Source organism: Lemur catta, chromosome 4, assembly GCF_020740605.2.
Source record: "Lemur catta isolate mLemCat1 chromosome 4, mLemCat1.pri, whole genome shotgun sequence".
In the NCBI taxonomy this organism is placed as follows: Eukaryota; Metazoa; Chordata; class Mammalia; order Primates; family Lemuridae; genus Lemur; species Lemur catta.
The window spans coordinates 109,515,136-109,541,623 of NC_059131.1; the positions used below are offsets into that span (position 1 = coordinate 109,515,136).

Sequence of the window (26,488 nt, forward strand, 5' to 3'; positions counted from 1 at the left end):
TCCATTGCCTGTAATCCTGGGGCACAGAACAAGGAGGAGGCGACCTGGTAAAGTATGTCCAACACTTCTACAGAGACAGAGACAACTGACAGACACGAATGGTGGCCTTTCCCTAACAGCATTGCCACAGGTGGTGACCAGAAACGTGCCAGGCCTCTGCCATAAGATCAGGGTCCACCCAGGCCAGGACTCTGTCCTGCTCTAATGACAGCCCTTTGTTCCCAGGAGAATATGAAAGCCTCCTCCACTTTGATTGCATCCTATCACACTGATCACCCTGAACCGCAGATGCTCAGTGTTTTCCCAGGGCTACATGTCACTTTTCTTATTTATTTCCCCTTCTGTCTCCTCTGTGAACCATCTTCCATCTGTGGAAATGAAACCTGCATTGAGAGAATAAGGGAAGACTGGCTTTTCATTATATGTCTACTTTTTTTTAAGTTCTTTTTTTACTTTTTCCTGTGTGTTGTATAACATTTTCAATTAAAAAAATGAGTTTGACAGAATAAAACTCTACATGTTGCCATCAACCATTCTTCCTGCCACCATTATAATATTAGCAGCAGCTAGACTCAAGCGAGACTTGCAGCCGGCCAGGAAGATTTGCTTTGATTCCAGCCTCTGACTCAATCCCATTTCTGCTGTAAAGTAGGGCAGTGAGATACAGCAGCAGGACTGGCCTCTTGCGCTCCATTTATTCCAGTGCTGCAAAACTATTTGACTTTCTTTAACTCCAGAAGGGCCAGTGGACAGGATGCAGCTCCGTGTGGCCTCCCTGGTGAGTTATTCTCTGAGCCCCTGTCAGAGTTGGGTAAGAGAGAGAGACATGAAAAGGGGAAACCTACTGTGTAGTAATCCTCTTACCCAATATATTGGGTAGAAAGAAGCACAATGCTAACAGATAGTCAATTATTATACGATAACCCATTCTTTCATTGACCTAGAAGTTTCACAGTGGCTGACACTCACAGGACTCCAAATCCTTGCGTTATTCCCTCTTTGTGCTTTTACTAGGTGTCTCTGCCTCCTACTGTAAGTGCCTCTTCCCCTCTCCTAGCTCGTGACCTCTCTGCTCATTTGGCTTCTTTTCTTTCCAAAACCCAGCTCTGTTCTCTGCTTTGGTGCTTAGCTACCACCTCTGCACCAAGGACCATGGAATGAAAGAAAGCAGGATGGATAGTTTAGAATTGGTCACAGGAAGCCAGAAGAGAAAATAAAGGAAAACAAAACTGAAAGGAAGGGAAGCAAACATTGTCTCGCTGGCAAAATATATTTTAGGAAAATAGGCTCTAATTTAGCTGTGTGAAGGCAGGTCTCACCTTTCACCGCAAAATCATGGCCATCTTCTGAGAGTCAAACCAATTGAAGTTGGTTCCTCTGGTCATAAAGACCTCATAAGGGCTTGTTTTTATATAATTTTTTTTTTTCTTTTTTGAGACCGAGTCTCACTCTGTTGCCTGGGCTAGAGTGCTGTGGTGTCAGCCTTGCTCACAGCAACCTCAGACTCCTGGGCTCAGGCAATCCTCCTGCCTCAGCCTCCCAAGTAGCCAGGACTGCTGGCATGTGCCACCATGCCCGGCTAATTTTTCTATATATATTTTGAGCTGTCCATATAATTTCTTTCTATGTTTAGTAGAGATGGGGTCTCGCTGTTGCTCAGGTGGGTTGCGAACTCCTGAGCTCAAATGATATGCCCGCCTCGGCCTTCCAGAGTGCTACGATTACAGGTATAAGCCACCTCACCTGGCCTATATAAATATTTTAATACATGCCTTCATCAAACACAAGAAGGATTAAGCTTTACCACTCACCAGAGACCCTGAAATTAGATTGATTGTCTGCATCTTAATTTGCTTTTGCAACACCACTAATTCATTTTTACTAGGTCTCTAATTAGCTTTATCTATTTCTCATTCTGCTTGGCAGACTCAAATGCCTGCAGCTCACCAGTCAGCCTCTGCAACCTTTAGGTACTGCTCTCTGCACAGTATATTAATTTTTAAATTATCTAGCCCACTGTGAGGAAGAACATCAATTAATTTCCATATGAGAGCCAGGCTAACACCTCTTCTTCCTCCCCACCCCAAGAATGGTGAAATTTAAGTGAAGGAAAGGGACAATATTAGGGAGAATTGAACCAAAGGCAAAAAGTTTTCACTCATATTACAGAATCTGGTGCCCTTGAAACACCTTCCATTGGAACCAGTAGCTTTGACATCATTACTGTAGTGAATAAATGCTCCTCTGATGGTACTTGTTAACCAGGGAGTGACCCATGAAACAGTGGTGAATGGAAGGCAGGAACATTTAATATTACGTTTCTTGATGTATCTCAGGCCGCAAGAACAGTACCTGGATGTGGTAGGCAATTGATAACAACTTGTTGAATGAATTTATTATAAACACTAGATTTTGCATAAGGCAAACACTGCTAATGCTCCCCAAACTGAAACGTGTAAAATAGAGACAGAAGACAGGATGGTTTGCAGCAAGTAGAAAAGACAAGCAAAGTCAGAGAAAACACTAGCTAAGTTGTCATGACAAATGATTGAGAAGCAGATAATTCTTACCCCCTTGCTGGGCAGCTGTTGTCTATCAAGAATATCGCTTCCATATAGACATATCCATATCACATAGCAGATGAGGTGATCAGAGACATAATACGATTTATGTGGAGAGAGTAATTGTGAGAGCCTATTCTAGGCAGACCACATGTAAAGAATTGGCTTAATTCTGAGCCCTACAATTTAGGCAGGACATTGACAAACAGGTGGCCTCCAGAGGGACAGATGGAAACGGGAGGGCATGTGAAGAAAGGCTGTAGTATCTGGGAATTTTTAATCTAAAGCAAGTATCTGAAGGGCTGGTAACATCAGTATTAAACCAGACGGAAGAAGCGGATCAATGAAAACAGATACTTAGCTCAGCATAATAATATTTAAAGCAAATAAAGTGACTCCGGCTGCCATTCTAGCTTAGGCTTTCAGTATTTCTCACCTGCATAGGTGGACTAGTCTCTTTATTGAATTCCCTACCATCTGACTTCCCCATCCCAATCTGTCCCAATGCATCCCTGCCAATAATGCCAGCCTGGCATTTCTAAAGTGCAACATTCACTGTATCATATCTAAGGTCAAAATCTCTTTAGCGGCTTCCAACTTTTCGTGTTGTACCTGATTCAAATTTCTCAGTCAGGGAGGATGCCACAGTAAGGCACAATTTACCCTTCCAGGGATCTTCCATGTACCCCACAGGCACGCTATTCTCCCAGCTAAGCAAAGCCTCTCATTCTTCCTCAAACCAACATTACACTTGCAAATGTCAGTCCTGGTTAATCTCTCTCCATGTGACAGGATTCCTGAGCATCTCTGTCTGCCAAAAAATCTCACCACCTTTTAAAGGACCTTTACAATTCCTTCCCATTTTTGATGAGATGAACACTTTATTTTTCAAAAAATATTCAAAATCTCCCTCAAAGAGAAAGTTGTCTTTGTTTTGGAAAACCCCTTAGTAACTTCATGAGATAGGAAGAAAATCGAAACAGCAGAATCCCAAACAAGAAAGAGGAATGGTTAAGTGTCTGCACATGGGGAAAAAAGGGGACAAAAAACAGAGTTTGTTTTTCTTTTTTGCTAATACAGAGGGGTGGATACAGGAGAAAGAATGGCATGGAAAGGATTTTTGTAGGGTGAAATGGAACTGTGAGATTCACCTGCTAGGATCACTGCTGCTCTGTGGAGCGTGGATTGAGGTATGAGAAGGGAGGGCAGTTGCATTGATCTAGATGATGATCATGATGGCGCCACAGCCAAGGGCATGGTAAGTAGAGACGGTGAGAAATGGTCCGGTTGAAGACATTCACTGGGCAGATCCACCAAGATCACTGATGATCATATGTGGGAAGGGGACGACTCACAGTTAAGACCTCAACCTCTGACTTGAGCAACTGGGCGGTTGGTTGTTAGAGCCAATACTGAGATCAGCAACAGTGGGGTGGGGGAGGTGGAAAACAAACATTCCATTTTGGATGATTATGTCTCAGGTGTCTGTGAGATATACAAACGGAAATAGTAACCAGGCAATTGGATAAGTAAGATGAAAGCCCAAAGGAAAGATCTAGCTTAGAGAGATAAGTTTGGGAGCTATCATTATGAGGTGGCATGTAAAATTATTAAAATTGATTAAATTACCTAGGGAAAGGAAAAAAATGGGAGAGAAAAGAGGCCGGCCGAGTTCCTGGTCTTTAGAAATCCCCAAATTAGGGTTGGGTGAAAGAAAAGGAAACTTCAATGCGGACAGAGGAAAGGCAGCCCAAGGGGAAGGGGCACACACAAGGATTAATGCATGCAGGCAAGATGACCGGAGACTCACCCAGGAGCAGAGAATGCTAACCACATCAGTGTTACAGAGAAACCAAATAACAGGTGAACATAAAGTCGATTTTACCTCCATAAAGCTGCTAATTCATTTATTCCTACTCAATGCATAAAGAGATTGGATGCTGAACTTTTGAAGGCAGGAGACTTTGATAAGAGCGTGAACTCTTCCTCTACGATAGCAAGAGCAAGAAAAATATGGATACACTTAGAGATTCCCAAGTCTCCACAGAGCATAATGTCCCTGCAGGCAGCAGCTCTCTGAGAGAGGAAGCAGCTAATGATCTCACCTCCGCAGGACTCCAACACCTGCAGTCCCCTTAACTCTGAACTCCAGCAACACGACGTCAGTATGCCTTTCACAGCAGCAATTTGCGGATTTCCCTGCAAGAATATAAATTCCTTGAGCGTATAAACAATGCTTGTCTGCGTTCTGTGTGGCACCCAACACAGTATCTAGTTAGAAGTCTTCAATGTGTACTTTGCAATTAAGATCATAGGTTTTTTTCCTTTGAAACATTGCTGGAAAGTTCTTAGCATCACCAGTGTATTATAAAAGATAGAAGAACCTGACCCAGAAATTAGTAAAATCACAAATGACTTAATCTATAAATATATTACTTTTCCAATTTAAGAGAAAATCCTCACATGAGCTAAAGAAAAATAAAAAGGATTAATTACACAAGCGACAGGGCTATTTGATAACATATTAGGGATCGGGTAAGAGAAAAGCTCAAAGCTGAGTTCAGTATTTCTTCTGAACTGAAGATTGTAAGAGGAGCATGCCAGAAATAAAAGCCATAGTGTTTGCAGAAAATGTACTTTAAAATAATTTACTCCAGGGCTTCAAATTGCAATGTTCACTCACAACCCAAGGATCTGGAGTTCCAGGAGTGGGTTATGCCAGATGATGTTGCTTTTATGTCTCACACAGAGTAACCCACCATGGCCTTTCATTCAGAGCATATTACTCAGTTTACAGTCTTAAGAGACGGGAAAAGTAATCTTGGGATTTATAGAAGAGGCTTATGCAAAATAAGTGAGTCCAGAGGTAAGAGGAATTTTTAGGGAGAAGGCTAGAAAGAAATAAGAAAAGGCAGAGGTGAGGTTAAGCTATTTTTAAAAAGTCTTGAATAAAGTAGGATGCGGTACTCTGTGCAAGTAGGAAAGGGAGGTGGGTGCATCAGAGAGGTGACAGAGAAGTTACTTCCGTTGCTGACCACAAATCTCACATTTTTATGTTTTCTGCACGAAGTAACTTGCAATTCCTTAACTCAATACTTTTGAAACAATGGTAATCTGAGCCCTCAGATTCTCCAACCAGAGCAGGACAAGTCTTTGCCACTATTCCCCCAGTTTTTAACAGAACTTCCGGATAACGCTATTGGTTTTCCAGGATGCTGGGGACCATCGGAACCTGCTCTGCCAGGTGGGTTTGCAGGCTCTGTGGACCACTTCAGCTGGTCTAATTTATCCGTCTTGGAAAAGATGTCACAAACTACAGAAAATGCTTGAATATTAGAATCCAGAACTTTCCTTCCAGAACACACAAAAGCCTTAGTCCAACTTACTCATTTTAAAAAGGAGAAAAATGAGACACGGAGATACTATGTGAATTGCACAGCTAAGACAAGAACTACTGATCCAGCATGATACCATGAATAAGTTTCTGAACTTGCGCGTCAATTTTTTCATCTGTAAGTATGATGATGATCACTTTGCTGGGTGGTGAGAGACAAAATAACTGAGGTATGTAAAATACATAGCACAATGATCAGCTTGATTGACACACAGCAGATGCTGAATAAGTTGGTCTCTCTCTTTCACTCTGTCTTAGACCCAGGACATGATACTTTACCTAATGCTATCAGAAACAACCATTAAATCAAACACAAAACTTTTTCTAGTTTCAAGTGCACCTAGAGAAAGGAATTTTCAGGGTCCCCTTCTTATTCCAAATGAAGCATGTTTTTTCATGTTGCACCCACAGTTGATTATTAAATACCTTGGACTATTTAAAGAGATTTATGTTGCTTCTTAAATACTACCTTTATTTTTTCCCCTTTTTTTATCTCAGCATATTATGGAGGTACAAAACTTTAGGTTAGGTATATTGCCCTTGCCCACCGCCCCGCCCCCCCCAGAGTCCAACTTCAACCGTGTCCATCCCCTAGACAGTGTGGATCGCACTCATTATGTATGTATACACCCATACCCTCCCCTCACACATCTGGCCGACACACGATTAATGTTATTCCCAAATGTGCTCTTGCTCTTAGGTGATGATCAGTGAAATCAATTTGATGGTGAGTACATGTGGTGCCTATTTTTCCATTCTTGGGATACTTCACTTAGTAGAATGGGTTCCAGCTCTATCCAGGAAAATACAAGAGGTGCTATTATCATCATTGTTTCTTATACCTGAGTACTACTCCATGGTATACATATACCACATTTTATTAACCCACTCATGTATTGACGTGCACTTGGGTTGTTACCACCTCTTTGCAATTGTGAATTGTGCTGCTATAAACATTCGAGTGTAGATGTCTTTTTTTATAGAATGTCTTTTGTTCTTTTGGGTAGATGCCCAGTAATGGGATTGCTGGATCAAATGGTAGTTGTATTTCGATCTCTTTGAGATATCTCCATATTGCATTCCACAGAGATTGCACTAATTTGCAGTCCCACCAGCAGTGTATGAGTGTTCCTATCTGCATCCACACCAACATTTATTGTTTTGGGACTTTTTGATAAACGCCATTCTCCCTGGAGTTAAGTGATATCTCATTGTGGTTTTGATTTGCATTTCCCTGATGATTAGAGATGTTGAGCACTTTTTTATATGTTTGCTGGTCATTATTCTGTCTTCTTTTGAAAAGTTTCTGTTCATGTCCTTTGCACATTTATTGATGCGGCTGTTTGATTTTCCCTTGTTGATTTTCTTAAGTTCTATATAGATTCTTGTTATCAGCCCTTTATTGCATGTATAGAAAGCAAATATTTTCTCCCATTTTGTAGGCTGTCTATTCACTCTAATGACAGTTTCCTTGGCTGTGCAAAAGCTTTTTAATTTGAGCAGATCCAATGTGTTTATTTTGATTGCTGCTGTGATTGCTTTGGGGGTCTTCTTCATAAATCCTTTACCTAGGCCAATGTCTAAGAGACTTCCCAACACTTCTTCCAGAATTCTTAAGATTTTATACCTTAGGTTTAAGTCTTTTATCCAACGTGAGTTGGTTTTTGTGAGAAGTGGGGATCTAATTTTAATCTTCTATGTGTGGATATCCAGTTTTCCCAGCACCACTTATTGAATAGAGATTATCTTCCGTAATGTATGCTTTTGTATGCTTTGTCGAAGATTAGATGACAATATGAGGATGGTATTATAACTGGGATCTCCGTCCTATTCCAAAAGTCTGTATCTCTGTTCTTGTGCCAGTACTATACTGTTTTGGCTACTATAGCCTTGTAGTAAAGATTGAAGTCTGGCAGACTGATGCCTCCCAATTTGTTCTTTTTGCTTAAGATTGCTTTGGCTCTACAAGGTCTTCTCTGGTTCCAGAAGCAGTGTAGAATTATTTTTCCTAAATCTGTAAAGAATGATGGTGGAATTTTGATATGGATTACATTAATTCTATAGATCACTTTAGGTAGAATGGACATTTTAACAATATTGATTCCACCAATCCATGAACACGGCAGGGATTTCCATCTGTGCACATCCTCTACACTTTCTCAGTGTTCATAGGTTCACCCTATACATATCTCTCACCTCCCTTGTTATATATATTGCTAAATATTTAATTTTCTTTGATGCTATTGTGAAAGGTGTTACATTTTTTATTTGATTTTTGGCTTGACTGCTATTGGCATATATGAACACCATTGATTTGTAGGCATTTAGTTTGTATCCTGAGACTTCACTGAATTTATATATCAATTCCAGGGGTCTCTTGTTTGAATCTTTGAGATTTTCTAGGTATAATAGCATATCATCAGCAAAGAGTGAGAGTTCGACTTCTTCTGCCCCTATTCAGACATGCTTAATTGCCTTCTCTTGTCTGATTGCTATGGCAAGCACTTCCAGCACTATGTTGAATAGAAGTGGAGATAGTGGGCAAACTTGTCTGGTTCCAGTGCTAAGTGGGAATGCTTTCAATTTTTCTCCATTCAGTATGATATTGGCTGTGGGTTTATCATATATGGCCTTAATAATTTTAAAGAATGTTCCATCTATGCCTATTTTGTTAAGGGTTTTTATCATAAAAGTGCACTGTATTTTATCAAATGTTTTTTCTGCATCTATTGAGAGAATCAGATGGTCTTTATTCTTGCTTTATTTCTGTGGTAAATTACATTTATAGATTTGCATATGTTGAACCATCCCTGCATCCCTGGGATAAAGGGACCCCACCCTCTGGTCGTGGTGAATTACTTTTTAAATGCTCTTCGATTTGGCTTGCTAAAATTTTGTGGAGGATTTTTGCATCTATATTCACAAGAGATTTTCATCTGTAGTTTTCTTTTTTTTTTGCTACATCTTTTCCTGGCTTTGGCATCAAGGTGATATTGGCTTCACAGAATGAGGTGGGGAGGATATCATCCTTCTCAATGTTGTTGAATAATTTCTGCAGTATAGGCATGAGTTCTTCTTTGTAAGTTTGGTAAAATTCAGATGTGAATCCATCTGGTCTGGGACATTTTGTTTTGTTGGTGGTGGAAGACTTTTAATTGCTGCTTCAATTTCTGTGCTTGATATTGGTCTGGTCAGGAATCCTATTTCTTTCTGATTGAGCCTGGATATGTTCTGTGTATGCATTTGGAACTTGAAATTTCTCTCTAACTTTAAGACTGTTTCCAAAAGTTAATCAGAAATAAACAAATGAAGGAATGAATGATCAGAAAAAGTGAAAAGCCTTAGGCAAATTTTATTTCCCCAAGAAGAAAGAGTCATATAAATCAGTGCTTAAAATTAAAATTATAAACAGCTGACATTTTGGCAGTCCAAGGATGTAAAACTGGCTTTCATTTGCAAGATCTACTTAAAAGTCTTTCACATTGTATACATTTTTTTAAAAAATTGGCACATATTTCCATGATGCTTTCTAAAGAATGTCTTCATTTAGATTTGACTCATCAGTGAATCTAGAGAGGAAGCTCTTCCACAGGAGAGTATCCAGCAGCACCTGGAAAGGAAAGACAGAGTATTCTTTACCTAACAGATTTCATTGGAACTAAGTGAAGGTGAGTAAAAAACAGTCAAGAAGTTTATCAGCGTGTTAATAGCAAAAAATATGTATGCACAAATGTAATATAAATTATTAAATATAATTTGCCTGTAGTTGCACATTGAATTAATTGTCATTGTGGTTAGGTATCAGAGCTTCTGCTTTTCTGAGTCTTCATTCACTTACTCAACAACCATGTGCTAAGGTACTATGACAAGCACTGGTATACAAGGTAAGGATGATAGAGCTACATCATTGACCTCGATAATCATATAGTATACTATGAAAAACAAAACAGACAAATAGGCAATTTCCATGCAGAGTCATAGAGACTGTAACAAGTTTAAAATAAGGCACAATTGGAACACACAGAAGGGCCATATGACTAAGTCTTCTCTCCAACACTATAAACTTTGTGATGCAGTGATATGGAAGTTGATAGCTGAGAGACGAGGAAAATGTGTGCCAGATAGAGGGCAGCAGCAAATGCAAAGTGCTGGACGTGAGGAGGAATGCTGTAGAATTCTAAGTAGTGGAGTTTAGTGAGATGCTACGGCAAAGGGGCAGAGTAGGTACGTGGTAAGAGATAAGGCTGAATCAACTAACAAGAACCACATTAATATGGGTGCTTTTTCCCATGCTAAGAAATATGGAACTTTTTCTGAGGGCAAAAGTACACCAATGATATAGTGAATGACTCATTTACAATGTCACCCGTCAGGTGACTGCATATGAACTGCAAGTGCTTGGCTAAATGTTGCTAGTGAATCTGGGGTCTTTTGGCCTGAAGTTGCTAACCTAAAGGTAGAAAGTTGATGATGCCTTGGTTTTCTGAGAATAGTTCCAGTGTGCTGGCTGACACACTGACAGATTCATGAGGATGGCAGGAGTAAATAAAGTGTAGAGCCAGAAAAAAAAAGTTACATACACTTCATGAGATTTGTAAAAAGCTATGAAACGTGATGATGCAATCACGAGGCACAAGTATACTCTTCAGTATGAATGCTAGTGTATTCACATCTTTAATTACATGTGTGGATGAGGAAATATTTAATGCAGTATCTATTAACCAAACAATAGAGAGGAAAGCCACTTGTTTTTTACAGTTGATCTCAGAAATCATTTTGTTAATCTCAATTTCATTCATAAAATTTGACAGGATACCTTCTTCCAGTTCTATAGTTATTTCTTCATAATATTCCTGCCGCATCTCAAATAAGTCAAATACTATTTATAATATTTAGGTAAATCAGATATATTTTCATGAGACGATTGCAAAGACTAAACTTCACTTGAGAAGTGCTTAAATAGAAAAATAATCACAGAAATAAAATAAAATTCCTATTTATTTACATGCAGACAATAGAGAATATATATGTGTGATGCTACTTACATTCATCTAATAAAAAGCACAATTAATATTGGTCTATTGAATATACATCATTTCAAAAGGGTAGCATTTTCTCTTATTAGTACAAAGGGTGCAGAATTCAAGTAAGATTTTCGCATGAATGTGTTACTTTGTAATTCTTAGAAAAATCCTGCCTTTTATATAAAAGTATGATGAGTTCTTCTCACTTTGATGGATTTTTCCTTAAAATTAAGTTGCTATAGTCCACTTCTAGAAAATTAAAATTTTAAAATATGCTTTATGCTGCTAACTTTTTAGCTCAAAATCTTAAATACACACATGAGGAAAGTGGCACTATCATAATGTCATGTGAATATTGTGACAGAGATTAAGTAAAAATATTTTGCTGTCTGTATTATGACTAACGTTTTTTCATATGAACACAAAGAGTTCATAAAATTTGCTTGAAAAAAGGAAAAATATGCATTACAGCCAGTTTTCAAACCTAGTTTCTTAGATTCATGATCTTCTAGAATTAGAATAAGGCAAAAAATATATGGTTCTTTAATTGTTACTTTGATTTATTTTCAGAAATTAGTACCAAGTTTCTGAAACATCTGACTACTTATAGATGCAATTATCTACTTGTTTATGAAATGTGTGAAAACATTTCAAACTATATTGTAAATGTTCTCATCTAGAAGTTTCTTATTTAAATCTTTTATATAAAAGATATTGTCCCTCTATCCTCCTGCCTAAGCCTCCCAAGTAGCTGGCACTGCCGTGTGCACTGCCGTATGCACTACCATGCCAAGCCTTTAAAATTCTCCCCCTAGTCAAAAATGGTGAAACATTGAACAAATATCTTAAACTGGGTCAAGTATACTTGAACTATTTCTTTTTTTCCTAAACAGCTCTACAATTACCATAGCTTTTCATTGTTGAATACATTTTGAGATTTTCCAGAAATAGATTCTTTGGTGAAATCAAATTTTGGATTGGGATGCTCTTCTTACATCTTCAGGGGACATGGGCACCATGTTTGGCATTCCATGGAGTTCTGGGTAGGAAGAATATAATTGATTCTGTTTGGTCATCATTGCTGTTTAAAGACTCTTGATGGTCTTTGCAATCATAGTCACAATCATTCAAATCATACCAACACAGAGAGACAAAAGTGAATGCCATTTTAAAAATTCAAATGTTTGCTTGATTTAACTATTTAAAAAGTGCTGTGCAATTGCCCATCAACAGGCACATTTTACAGAATTGAGATAAAAATGCTATAATTACCATGGGAATTAAAGATGTATTACTACTTATGTGTAAGAAAAAGACAAATCTTTTAATTTAAAAAGAGAAGTTAATCTTTGTAGTTCTACAAGTTTATTTAATTCATAAAGCTTATTTATCTTGGCTTGTTATAAATAATAAACATCCAGATGTGGTTAAGTGTTTGCATGCCAATCATTCCCTTATGATTAAGGGTGGAAAATTTGATATGGTAGAGGAAAACCTTAAAAGTGTTATGAATCACAACCACAGTCAAACAAAAAGCAATTAGAAGGAAGCCAAAGCACCTCTCAATATACTTTCTGTTATTAGCCAATAAGATTCAATCTCTAAAATTTAACTTATATGCAGCTTTTAAAGAAATTTAAAAAGCGTCATTTTCATTACATATATTGAATAGCATTAATATTACTACATGGGTATCTCTTAAAAATGAGAGCTGCAGGGACTTTAAGAAAATGGAAAAATTTCTCTTTCCTCTCTTTATTAACACAGAAAATTATAACCTTTGCTTAGCATGCATAGGTCCTTTAAAAAACTCAGTATTTCACCAAATAAAAACAAGTATTATATCAGAATTCGGAAACCCAAAGGAAAGAAGATAATATAACTAACCTCACTCAAGTTGTTCTTCATGCTGGTATGTGAAGTCCATGGGCAGGAAAGAGAGAACGTTGAGTATTCTTTTGAAGTAAATTCTCTGTGAAGACCTAAACCATTATTAAGATTGCCACCAGGACGTGACTATAGGACTGTCCATGAGTGGTAAAGAAAGTTCTGGTCTCCTGTCTCCACAAAAAGATTGCTACTGAATGCTGCTAGTCTCTCAGTAGTTCTGTGAAGACTGCAAAAGACAAAGTTTAGTAGTTCATTTTTTTCCTAAATGATTCCTCAGTGATTATATTTTTAAAAAGTGACCTTGAGAGTAAATGGAATTTCCCACTAAATAGTGTTTTAACTCGGAAAATGTGTCACAGCACGCCGACTCTGTGCAGTTATAGTTTTGCAATTGTTCTAAAGAAGTATAAGCATTCCTAGGGGAATGTCTGAAAATAGTAATTCAGATGAAGTAAGGAGTAGAGAGAAATCTCTGACAATAATGTGAGGCTTAACAGGTAACACTTGCTGCCTTCTGGAATGGATCTATTTATAACATTCTTGAGGGTGTCATTAGAAATACTTGTATTTAAAGGGTTAGTAAGTGAAACATTACTAACCTATTGGAAATATGTTATTAGCTTGAATATAATGGCCATTCACTATGTGTAAGTAGATCAAAACACAACATTGTACTCCTTAGATACATACAGTAAAATGCTTATCACTAAGAAAAGGTAGAAATTATTGTATTTAGTAAGGCAGTATAAAGAAGTTAATATACTGAGTGCCAGAAACCACCAAGAGTAGCTGCAGTAATTGACTCTTTTGGTTTACTTTGTAATCTTTCAAAAAGTAGATAAACTCATTAATATTTCTATTTAGGGACTGGTAACAAGCAATTTTATAACAGCATCATTGTCTAAATTATAAGACTTCAAAAATACTTAGCTGAAAGCCTATTAGGTCAGGTTAATGACATGAGAATATTAAGGGGAAAGAAAGTCATAATAAAACAAAAAAGATGGAGAGATATAAACTGTTCTGGACTACCATTAAAATTATAGTATGTACTTAGCTTTCATGTCCCACTAATGTCATAAACCTGTCTCACTAAAAAGCATGTTTTCAAGGCAAATTAATGAACTAAATTTATTTTCTATTCCATACTTTGACTTACTTTTTAATTTTGTTTGACAAGTATTTTCTAGCTTCCAATTCTAATTGATAGAGGTGCTTGTATTTTCCCAATTCAATATAATGAAAGACTTCTCAAGAAGTTTTCCTGTTGGAGACTTCAGATTCAAGATCTTTCATTCTGAGTTCCATCTGACTTCTAAGTGAAGTTCTCTGTATTCTTCAGATGCTGCTTGTGCCTGAATCAAATTAAAAGGATACATTTTTAGCAGTGACAACCTGAACAATTCTTGCATATTTGTTTCCTTCACTTTTCAATCAGACAGCCATTTTATTTTATTTTATTTTATTTTATCTTAAATTTTCGAGACAATGTCTCCTGTCACCCAGATTGGAGTGCAGTGGCCCAATCATAGTTCACTGCAGCCTCAAATTCCTGAGCTCAACCTATCCTCCTGCCTCTACCTCCTGAGTAGCTGGGACTGCAGGTGTGCACCACCATGCCTGGCACATTTTATTACTTTTTGTAGAGATCGGGTCTCATTATGATGCCCAGGCTGGTATCAAACTCCTGGCCTCAAGTGATCCTCCCACCTCAACCACCCTGGGAGGCATGAGCCACTACACCCAACCTCAGAGAGCAATTTTAAATATGTGACAAAAGAAGCTGAGGTTTAAAACATTTAACATCAATTGTCAACTAAATTGATAATTTCATCTGGCTTATAAAGAATTGAATCATTCCTCAATTACTACTTATGTGATCTGATAGTCCAAAGAAAAATAGGTGTAATTTAAAATTTTAAAATTTGAACAATTTAACAGAAATACAATTCAAGAATATGGTACAATTTCTAAATCACAATTTTTTTCTTTTCCTAATAGTCTTCTTTTATGCTAACTGGCCCAAATAATCAAATGATTCTCTAAGGAGTATCAGCCTTCTCAAAGATCCATTTAGTTACAATGATGACAGAAACTAAAAAAGCTAAAGGGAGCAACAGAGGCAACCTTCCTTCTAGAAATCTACAAATCCAATTGCTGTAATGGAAACAGAGGAAACACACACAATGTACACATCAAAAATATAATGTGCAGTGAAATAAAGTAAGTGCATTTCACACTTAACTAACCTGTAAAAATAGATTGACTTGTTTGAATTTTTCTACAATACCTTTCTTGTGCTTTCTTCAATCTCTCACTTATAGTGTTCAACTTCATCACATTGAAAGCGCAAAAATCCTGTGGTGCTGGATGAAGGTTGGAGATATCAGTATATAAAGAGATGAATATACAGATTATATAGATATATAACCATGGGTTCATACACACACAGATTTTCTAGTTCTGACTGCCAAGAAGCAATGAAAATAAATCTTCGTTTCTATTTTTTTATCTTTCATTTTATTAGTTGTTTTTATTTCTTGGATTCTAAATAACATTTTCAACTATAAGGATCAGGTCTTTGGAGAAATGATTGATTCTAGGACCAGGCCAATGAAAATATCAGATGATCCTGGAGCATCCTGTGGTGCCAAAAACAAATTTTAAAATGTGTCCAAGAACAAAACGAGAGGGCACGTCAAAGAGGCATGGAGCTTACCTGAGCAAGCTACCAATTGCCAAAGCTAGCACTATCTGAGCAACAACAAGAAATAGTGTTATATTGGGGGGTTATAATTCAGAGTGAAATATAAATATACATGAGGCATACTAATAAAAATAATATGATGGATAAATAAATGGGAGAGAGGAATCATCTTTCCTATGGAAGAGTGTCCAATAATTTATGTAGAAAACATGGGGAAATAGAAAATCACTATTAGAACACCACAGCAGTAGTCACTGCAGGCAAGATCCAAAGTCGGATCGATATTATTGGGTGAAACCTGAAAACAAGAGATTTGTAAAACCTCAATATATATTTAACCACATATTTACTACCTGCTGTGGTTAGTCTGATGCAATTATAACGTACACAGTGTGGAAAGGGAAAGATAGTAAGTTCACATTGGAGAAACCTGGCAGACTCCACCTTAACCAGGTGATCATGGTTAATGTCAGCAGTGATATCTTGCCCCCGTATGATGTGAGGAAAAGGTTGCTTCACCTTTGTGTTAGTCTCTCCACAAATCCATACCCCCAAACTATACAGAGAAGCATAAACTAGGGGAATTCTATAAATATATAATCTGTATTCATAAAAAGTGTCAAGGTCATGAAAAACGAGGAAAAAGTGAGAAACTGTCAAGATTTGGGAAGACTACAGAATCATAATGACTAAATACAACACAGTATCTAGTACTGGATCCTGGAACAGACAAAAATAGGAATGGAAAAATGGTAAAATTCTAATGAATTATACAATATAGTTAATAGTATCATAGCAATGTTATTTATTTTTTTTTTAGTTTTGTTAAATGTATTATAGTTAAATAATATGTAAACCTTAGGGGAAGTTAAGAAAGGGACATGTGGAAATTCTGTGCAGTCTCTGGAATTCTTCCTTAAATCTAAAATTATTTCAAAATATATTTTTAAATAAAGCATGGAGGAGAATAAACTCGGCAAAGTATGGAGAGCAGTAGGGTTTTTGTTTTCATAGGGAGGTCAGAGAAGTTCTGACACCATTGTCATATTGTATCTCCAGCAAAGAGGAAGCCAAGCCTGGGCCATGTCTACAAAACCCTGATGACAGAGTGAACAGCAGATAGAGGGGAATTGAGGCAAGACGCTGGCATGTTCAGGGAAAAGCATAACAGCAAAACCAACAAGGCAAAGAAGACAGGGATGAGGTCAGAGAGGAGCACTGGGAGTGGCAGGAGGGATCTCTTAGCCCTGGGGAAGAATCTGGGCTTTGCTGTGTCACCTGAAACCATCTTAGGTGTTTGAACTGTGGGGTGGCTTGCACTGTCTTGAAGGCAAGACCCTCTTCTGGTTTCTGAGAATAAAATGTGGATGGGCAAGGACTAAGGCAGCAGAGGCCATCTGAGATAGAAAAGGACAATAAAAACTACAGCAAAAGATGATGCTATTGGGGTGAGAGCAGTGGTGGAGAGGCAGTGAGGCCTCACAGATACCAGATAAAAGTATAATTTAGGGCCCCAGCACTGGTGGATATATGACATATGGGTTTAAGTGAAAGAGAGACAGCAGGGATGACAGCAAGAACACTTTCCTAAGCTACTGGTATGATGTGGTTGCCATTAACTGAAAAACAGAAAGATTGGAGAGGAAGAAGATTGCAAAGCAGAAGAATGGGAGAATAGTGATTCCAAATGACTCCCAGGTACAAAGGCTAAGTGACCCCACAGGCAACTGGACATCCCAGACTGTAGATCAGGAGTGTGGGTCCAGGCTGGATATATAAACTCATGAGCCATCAGCACAGTGATGTTATTTAAAGTCATCAGACTATATAACTTCCCTCTGAAATAAGTTTAGAAAAGAAAAACAAAGTAGAATGAAAACAAACTATCAAAGGAGTCTGCAAAGGAATGGTTCCTGAGGTAGGAGGGTAAATGAGAGAATGTGGTGTTCTAAAAGCCAAATGAAGACAGCTTTAGAACTAGACAAGAGTGGGGATGAACAAGGCCAATGATTACTCCAATATTAAATTAAGATGAAGGCTAAGAATTAAACTTTGGATCTAGGAAGAGGCCAATGATGACTGACCATTTGAAAGTTGGTAGAAGGGGAAGATGGCTTGTATGAGTTCTATATAGAATTGGAGGAGAAGAATTGAAAACTGTAAATATTGATATAAATTGGAAAAGAGAAATAGAGTGGCTTGAGGAGAATATATGGTAAAAAAAAAGAGGTATTATATATTTATATTCAATAAGCAAAAATTACAAAATAATAGTGAGGAGAAATTCTCAGTGCATGAGGGGGCATTGGTCAATGTCTAGAGGTATATCCATGTGGAGAAGATGGTAGAGAGATTCTAGTGCAAGGGGGAGGGTTTGGTGTGAAAGGGGCATGGGCGGTGAGCATGCCTATGGCATCAGGAGAGAAGGCCAGGGCATAGACACACACAGCATGCAGGTGGACAGGTGTGGAGGAAATATGGAAGATCCCTTCTGATTGTTTCTGTTTTCTCAGTCTCAACAGGAAAAAGGACCTTGACCAAAGAGAGAGCACTGGAGGTTTTGGAGGTTTGCAGGAAGAAAAGCTGTGAAATATTTAAAAAAATATACCATGGGAGCATCACCAGACTAGAGAACATGTTAGAATTTGGGGGCAACACTGAATGCCTTCATGACGTTACTGGTCATGAGTCAAAGTGAGACCAAAGCTTAGATACCCTAGCAGAAATCTTGTCTGGATGAGATGCTGGTGGTTGATCATTAGATTCTTCACCTAGCCCAGGGCTGTTGGTTGATGCCTGAGACCCATGGAGGAAGGGACAAAGAATCATATGTAAAAAAGCAAAAGAAAACACTGCACCACTAAAAGCTTTGAAATATTAACATTACTTTAAAGCACGTAAACAAAAGATGAGAAGATGACCGTCTCTCCCCATCCCATCCCTCATCATGGAGCACCTCAAAGAATCTCCTGCTTTGGCACTGGTGGAATTTTCAGCCTTACCAGGTGAAAGTGGTGGCGACCTGAGGAGGATTATGGGACCTGTGAGTGTGCACAAGCAGGAGGACACTGCTGGACCCACGAAGAGGAAAAGGATCAAGATGTGAACACCATGTGGTGACTGACTAGAACGTCTCACCACGAAGGTCCCTCTGAGAGTTCCCAGAAGGACCTGAATGTAGACTCTGCCGATAAAAGATTCATGAAGGTTTGCTGTGGGAGGAGGAATTCTAAACACAAACCTTGCTCTGGCTGGTACAGAAGGGAAAGTCAAAAAGATTTGAAGCACAAGAAGACCTGACACATCACTGCTTGCTTGAAGACAGAAGAAAACCCATGAGATGGAGTGCAGATAGTTATAAGATGCCATGATTGGACCTTGGCTAACACCCAGCAAAGAAATAGACCCCATCCCTAAAACTGTGAGGAACTGAATTCTAGCAACCTGAATGAGCTTGGATGCAGACTTCTCCATAGAGCCTGCAGAAAAAAAACCCACCTGGATAACACTTTGATTTCAGTCTTCTGATACCCTGAGCAGAGAATCCACCCAAACTGGGAGCTCTTTGTTAATAAATGAGTGTTGTTTTAAGCCCCTAAATTTGTGGTAGTTTGTTATGCAACAACAGAAAACTAGTACACTAGTCTTCATACATCTTTAGCGCAGGACCTCATGAGTTTTAGAACTAGGCCATTCGTGTCTGGTCGGTGGCACTCAGGGAACTCAGTGAACTGGGGCCATGGGACATCAGGTTCTCTCAAAGGCATCAACGTATTTGGAAAATTGTGCTCATCTCCACAGTGATGGAGTTAGTTCCTGAGATCTTTCCCCCAAACTTGTTGGGTTAACCTTTGACCATGATTCAGTTTTAAAGCCATTATATTATATAGCATAATTCTATCCACAGACTCCCATTTACTTATAGAAGAATAGTAGGACTTTAATAGGCTGTGAAACAGTTTTACTATGTTGATAATCACAAATGAGACCCTATTAACACTCATTATATCTGTGCCTCCAGTTCATTACTTGTTAGGATAATCAAATGAAGTTGTCACATGGGAGGACTATTGTTTTTCTTGTGGAAATGACAGGTTTTTTTTCCCCAGGTGGCATCTTAATTCTCTCCAACCTAATCACCAGAAGATTCAAGAATTTAAAAAGCAATCTAATACACACACACACACACACACACACACACACACATACACACACAAATTCTAACTTTAAGACAATTAAAATCTGGTTCTAGCCAAGTTGGAGAAGCCTCAGCATTACCATGTCCGCCCTGTTCCAACTAAAACCCTGGACCCTGGATATAAAACAACAAGCAAGCATAGGAAGAATCTGAAAGGTGAAAAGAAGGTGCACTTACTGGGGAATAACACAATGATGAGTTCCTTGGGTCTTCATTTTCTTCGCATATGCTCTGGAGAGAGTGCTGCGGAAGCCTCCAATCAGGACCACTAAGTGGCACAGACAAAACAAAACAAGAAGCCTGCTCTCCCAACCAAAGGATTGGAAAAGAATGGCCTAACAGCAGAAAACCTTGCTGGCAATACCCACCCAACTGCAATGAAATACCAGGATGGTTTCAGTGGAGTCCATTGGGGAGCAGATTATCTACTTCGTATCCACTGAACAGAAGCAGCCGTGCTCTGATGTTCTTGCCTGCTGGTATTACTGGCACCAACGAAGGAGCTCATCTTCTATTTCCCATCTGGCAAAAGTAGGCATTATGATTTTCACTTTGGAGTGGTAGCAACAGACAAAGTAGGAAGCTGTTCTCCATCCCCTGCCTGACAAAAGGAAATAATTTTACAGTTCCCTTGGCAATGTAGTATCAATGGGGTCCAGAGGGAACCTGAGCCCCCACACCCACCCAGCATGCAAAAGACTTACCAAGACAGTGTGAAGCAGAGCTAGTGTCATCTTTGCAGCCCTGATGGCACTGGAGTTCAGCAGGAAGCTGAGCCTCCACCTCAACTCAATAAGAAAGAGTCCCACACACTGAGAGGCAAGGTGAGTGTCACCTTCCCTACCCTGGAGTCACTGGAGACAAGTAGGAAGCTGAGCCACCACTGCAACCCAGAATCAACACACTGACAAGATAGTAGAGTCCAGGCTAATCAGCACTTCCATTTCCCATACTTCTGTTGTCAGCAGGGCCCAGCAGGCAACTGAACCTCTACGCTGCCCCAGCTACAATGAGACTGAGTGAGGTCATGCCAATAAGCAATTAGGAATTGTCTGGAAACAAATGAAAACCTTAAAAATTTCAGGAAAGGAAAAGAAGTTATGAGAAACAACCAAATGGGTATGGGGGGCAGTTGGTCCTTTATAATTCCTGAAAATTGATTCACAATTCAAAGAATGGGGAACCCCTTGGGATTTGAATTTCTGTTTCTTTTCCATTGTTTTGCCTTTAGAAAGATCCTCCAATGTCCACCATGAATATAAACATAGAATTTCAGATAGATCACCTTTATTGTCTCATGGAAAGCTCAATACACATTTCTTTTGAGATAAGTGTGGTTTACCTGATCGGCATGAACGAGAGCCTTACCCTGGTGTGGGTGCGGATGTGCATCTTCAGCCCGTCGTTCTTACTGAACCCTTTTTAACAGTAGGGGCACTGGTAGGGACACTCGCCTACAATGAAGGGAAACAGAGTCACAGAGTCAGCACGGGCCACCAGCCACACGCTCAGGTCCCGGCCCCTGCACGGCCCCGGCTGCTTCAGCAAGAGGCTCAGGCACTGCCGGACAGACACATCCGCGGGCTGGGCGGGACAGCCATGTCCCGAAACCCGCGTCCCCCCAGGGAGGACACCCGGCCCACGGCACGTCCAGGGCTCGGGCGCAAACCATGCTCCCCCGTGGGAGACTCGCTGCACATTCCTCTTAACACTCGAGCCCAAAGTAAGTCTCCTAAATTTTAAGAATCTGCGGCCGGGCGCGGTGGCTCACGCCTATAATCCTAGCACTCTGGGAGGCCGAGGCGGGTGGATCGCTTGAGCTCAGGAGTTTAAGACCAGCCTGAGCAAGAGGGACACCTCGTCTCTACTAAAAATAGAAAGAAATTATCTGGCCAACTAAAATATATATATAGAAAAAATTAGCTGGGCGTGGTGGTGCATGCCTGTAGTCCCAGCTACTCGGGAGGCTGAGGCAGGAGGATCGCTTGAGCCCAGGAGTTTGAGGCTGCTGTGAGCGAGGCTAACGCCATGGCACTCACTCTAGCCTGGGCAACAGAGCGAGACTCTGTCTCAAAAAAAAAAAAAAAAAAGAATCTGTTAAAAATATTTTATAGTAATCAATTTATTCTGTCACTAGACTGCTTGTTACAGGGGTCTTTATTTACCTGGTCCATTGATATTTTAAGTTTCATATAAATGAATCTGTCTCAGGATTATGAGTTTCAGACTAATTTCGTAAAATTCATGTGTGTTAAACAGAACCTTTGGTGGTTAGAACACTAGATAACAACTGGTCCGTACTTTCTGATACAACTGGCACCTCTCCCCCTTAGATGTTATAATTCAGAGAACAGCCAAGATTTTTTACGGCAAGCAAACACACATACACGTCGCATTTAAAAAAATAAATCATCCAAAGTGCAACACAGAACAATCGATTTTAGTGTAACAGAAAAACTTCGCTGAGATAATTTCAGGTCATGCAACAAGTCTTTAAAAAAAGCTACCACTTTGAGTTTCAGTGTAATAACTAATAATATCCAAAATGCTTTGACAAAGACTATTAAAATACTCTTCCCTTCTAACTGCGTATCTGTGCGGGGCCGGACTGTCTCCACATTCTGCAATCAAAGAACCTACTGCAGCAGGACGAAGAAACAGACACGAGAATCCAGCCGTCTCCTCTCAAACCACAGTGGTTTTCAGAAATGTAAAATAACGTCTTCCTCCTCACTAAATCCTTTCTGGTTTGGAAAGTGCAGTTATTTGTTATCAAAGTATGTTATGTTAACATGTAGTGGGATTGATATTGGTATTTTTAACAAACTAGCAAATATTTTAAAATTCTCTAATATGGTAAACAGCTATAGTATAACCCATGCAAACAAAAGCTTTCCGGAGTCGTCAGTTGTTCTTACGAGTGGTGTGGAGTGACGAGGCCACGACTGAGCCCACTGATCCCGGGGCTGCATCAGCTGTCCTCTCCTGGCTGTCCCCACCTCTTCATCGTGTCCTCCCTAAATAATACACAACTAACTACTGCCGGCAGAACAGGGCGTGACCCTGATCCATGTCACACTATAACACAACCATCAGCTCGCTGGGCCTAGCATTGGGAAGGGGACTAATAAAACCGCATGACTCCATAAGGAAAAATAACACAAGGAGAGAGACAAATGGATTTGCAGAACTCAATGTCATGAGTGCTGCTGTCACAGTAGCAAAATAACCACGTATGTCCGAGTGGTCATGGAGCCAGGTTGCAGCCTGGGAGGGTGAGCGTACGGGCAGCCTTTGGGGGACAGGACAAAGCAAATAAAAGAGAAGCAAAAGCATCATTTGTTCACGCAGGAGAAGAAATCTGTGCCAGGACCATCATGGAAACCCAGATGCCAGCACCAGCCCGGACAATAATTAAAATTTTAGGAGCAATTACTAGTTTAAGTGCTTTATTCTTCCTCACTGCCCATCCTTACGAGTACAATGAAATGTAGGCACACAGAATTCTCAGGGATGGAATTATGTGGACTAATCAAGTGCTTGACTCAATTGGTTTCGTCTGTTCTGTGCTGGAACCTGTGTTTCAAGCATCCTGAACAATGTAAGTCCCTGGCTATAAAAACACCCTGTACCAAACATAATGCAATTACATCATGTCTCGGGGCATTATCGTAGACTTATTATCTGATGTGCGGATATAACACACGTGCCCTTTTCCCTAACTGCCCTCCACCCTCCACAATCACACGCACTAGCACGCATAGGCAGACATGAAATCTGCAAGTATGGCACAGAGACATCTTCCAAGAATCACTGACGCCGAGTGGAAAGCTGTCGACTCCACTCTTGCCCTCACCTCACCCCAACCCCCCTCAGCCCCAAGTGCACCTAGGAGAGGGCGGCCTCGTGACACAGAGCAGACCACCAGATTGCAGGGGCTGGCTCCAAACTTTGCAACTCTCTGTTCCTGCTTCACCGATTACTTGCTGCCTCTGCACCCTCAGCAACGGAGCCAGCAGCCATCGGCACTCCGGGCACACCTGCCCGGCACCCCTCCAGGCACCTCTGCCCTCAGCACTCCTCCAGGCACACCTGCCCAGCACACTCCAGGACACCCCTGCCCGGCCCTCCTCCAGGCACCCCTGCCCTCAGCACTCCTCCGGGCACCCCTGCCCGGCACCCCTCCCGGCACACCTTCCCTCGGCGCGGCTCTGCTGCTCAGGCCTTTGTGCTTCTCTCTACTTCTCTCTTTGCTACTCTCCGCTTCTGCCACACTTTGTCCCGAAAGCCTCGCTTCCTCTAGATGACATCTGATTCAGCAGACCTTCCTTTCCTTCTTTAGAGCACCCACTATTCCACAGCCAGCTGCTCTGGGTTATGTGTTTCATGTGAAGCTATTTAAGTGGCTACTCTAAGACAACAAGTACCAAGTTGACTGTCTTTTAGCTTCAGCCAGAAAATTTCCAAAATAAGAATCTATGTTCCACTGCTGTCCTTCCTCCACCTACGTCTAATATTCACAGCATTGTTTCCGTGGTCTGCTTAAACCATTTCTTCATGCACAACACAGCTGCTGTGCTAGACACTGTGCCCGGGGCCAGGGACACGGTGACACAGAGCAAGCCTAACACCATGGCTCTCGAACAGGAAGCTTCAGCTACACAATCCAATTACACAGTTCACCGTATAACTGGAGTCCAGCTACTAAAACAGTTTTCAGACTAATGTAAAATCCTCTGGTTATCAAAATTAATAGTATTCTTTCAAGTCTTTTTTAAATACTTATCTACATGATAGATAAAATCCAGAAAAGGTTCTTTCAAGAATGTTTAGTTGTTCATTTGCCCCTGACTAGGGCATGGCCCTTTTTCACTGAAAAAACTGCACAGAAACTGGTAAGAAAATAGGGGACCCCCGTTAGGGAGAAATCCATGGCATAAAAGATATCACAGTCACACCAACCTTGTATCCGGTAAAATCCTATAGCTTGCAAGCAACATTGCAAGGACTTTTTCGATTTAAAAGGTCACGTCTGACAGGACCTACAGGAGGGACTGTAAGAGGAAGCTCTTAACCTTCCATAAAAAGCAAAACTGTTACTCCCTATTCCATCCATTAAAATCACAGATAACATAAATCACAGTTACATCACAATCAAACATTAAAAACCTACTGTTCACTTTAGATGTTTCACTTAATTTGGGGGGGAAAGGTATCTGGCTATTAAGCATGAAATGTCTGATTTCCTTAAGTACTAAGTTTGACAGTTGATATCTCTGACATTTCATTTTGACACTTCTTGTTTTATTTTTATTGTGAAGGTACATCCTCAGTCTTTCAAATGCACATTTTGGCTTGTAATTATCTTTCAAATTTTTTAGAGCCATTTTTGTGAAACTATAGATAGAAGTTTGAACATGAGTTCCGTCGTGGAACCAACTGCAGTGCAGACAGCTCGAAATATCAACGGAGCATTTGGGAAGGACATGGCTAAGAACACACAGTACATAGATGGTTTGAGAAGGTCCGTTCTGGTGATTTTAATCTTGACAATGAGCCATGTGGGCGACCTGAGACCAAGGTGGACAACGATGAGCTGAAAGCTGTAGTGGAAGCAAGTCCATCTCAACCTACGCGTGAATTAGCAGCAAGGTTTGATATTACTATTTAAATAATATTGGACCATTTGAAGCAAATAGGCAAGGTAAAGAAGCTGGATAGATGGGTTCCACACGAATTAAACGAGCGTCAAAAGGGAAATCGCCTGGACGTTTGCCTTTCTTTGCTCTCACGACATAAAGGTGAACCGTTTTCACAGTGTATTGTGACATGTGATGAAAGATGGATTTTGACAATCGCAAGCATTCAGCACAATGGCTGGATAAAGATGAAGCGATAAAACACAGTCCAAAACTGAATATTCACCAAGTAAAAAAAGCTGATGGTGTCTGTTTGGTGGTCCAGCGCTGGTATTATCTGCTACAGCTTCTTGAAACCTGGTCAATTGATTACAGCGATATCTACTGCAACCAATTGGATGAAATGATGAGGATGCTTGTGATTAAGCAGCTGAGACTGGTCAACGGAGACAGGCTAATCCTCTTGCAAGACAACACTCGACCACATGTCACACAAACAACGCTGCTCAAACCACAGAAGCTGGACTTGGAAACTCTCTGCCATCCACCGTATTCACCAGACCTTGCACCAACTGACTCCCACTTCTTCCGGGCTTTGGACCACTCCTTGCAAGGAAAAATATTCCATTCTCAACAAGCTGTGGAAAACGCCTTTTGCGATTTCACCACCACTCCCTCTCCAGGCTTCTTTGCTGCTGACATGAATAAGCTGCCATTAAGATGGCAAAACTGTGTGGATAGTTTAGGCACAGACTTTGGTTAACTGCACTGCTTCTTGTTTGAGATATCAACATAATAAACTACACTTTTGATTTGGAATCAGACATTTCATATTTAACGACTTAGTGCACTTATTCAAAGTTCCTCCAGAGTAAGAAACCGGGTTTTATGATACTTTGAGGGAGAGAAAACAGGCAGGATTCACTGTTAATCCGGGAGGTATTTTGTGCTGTTACAATGTTTCCTGTCTCAGCAGCACCTGACGTTTCTGCGTTTGTTTTTCTCACCAGGTGGCGTCGTCCTACCTGTGTGGCTGCGGATATGGACCCTCAGGGTCCCACTGCTGGCGAACTTC

At 40.1% G+C, this 26,488-nt stretch overlaps 1 protein-coding gene across 1 annotated transcript in view; it reads right to left on the reverse strand.

Annotated features, from left to right (window-relative positions):
- Positions 1–9,486: 9,486 nt before the first annotated feature.
- The window catches only part of LOC123637401 (PR domain zinc finger protein 5-like), a 74,369-nt gene continuing 57,367 nt past the window's right edge, over positions 9,487–26,488 (reverse strand). The window contains 7 exon segments of the mRNA XM_045550587.1: positions 9,487–9,565; positions 12,867–13,095; positions 14,029–14,224; positions 15,160–15,235; positions 19,952–20,042; positions 20,143–21,228; positions 26,439–26,488. Of these exon segments, the coding sequence (XP_045406543.1) occupies positions 21,197–21,228; positions 26,439–26,488 (82 nt within the window). The 3' untranslated portion in view covers positions 9,487–9,565; positions 12,867–13,095; positions 14,029–14,224; ... (1 more) ...; positions 19,952–20,042; positions 20,143–21,196.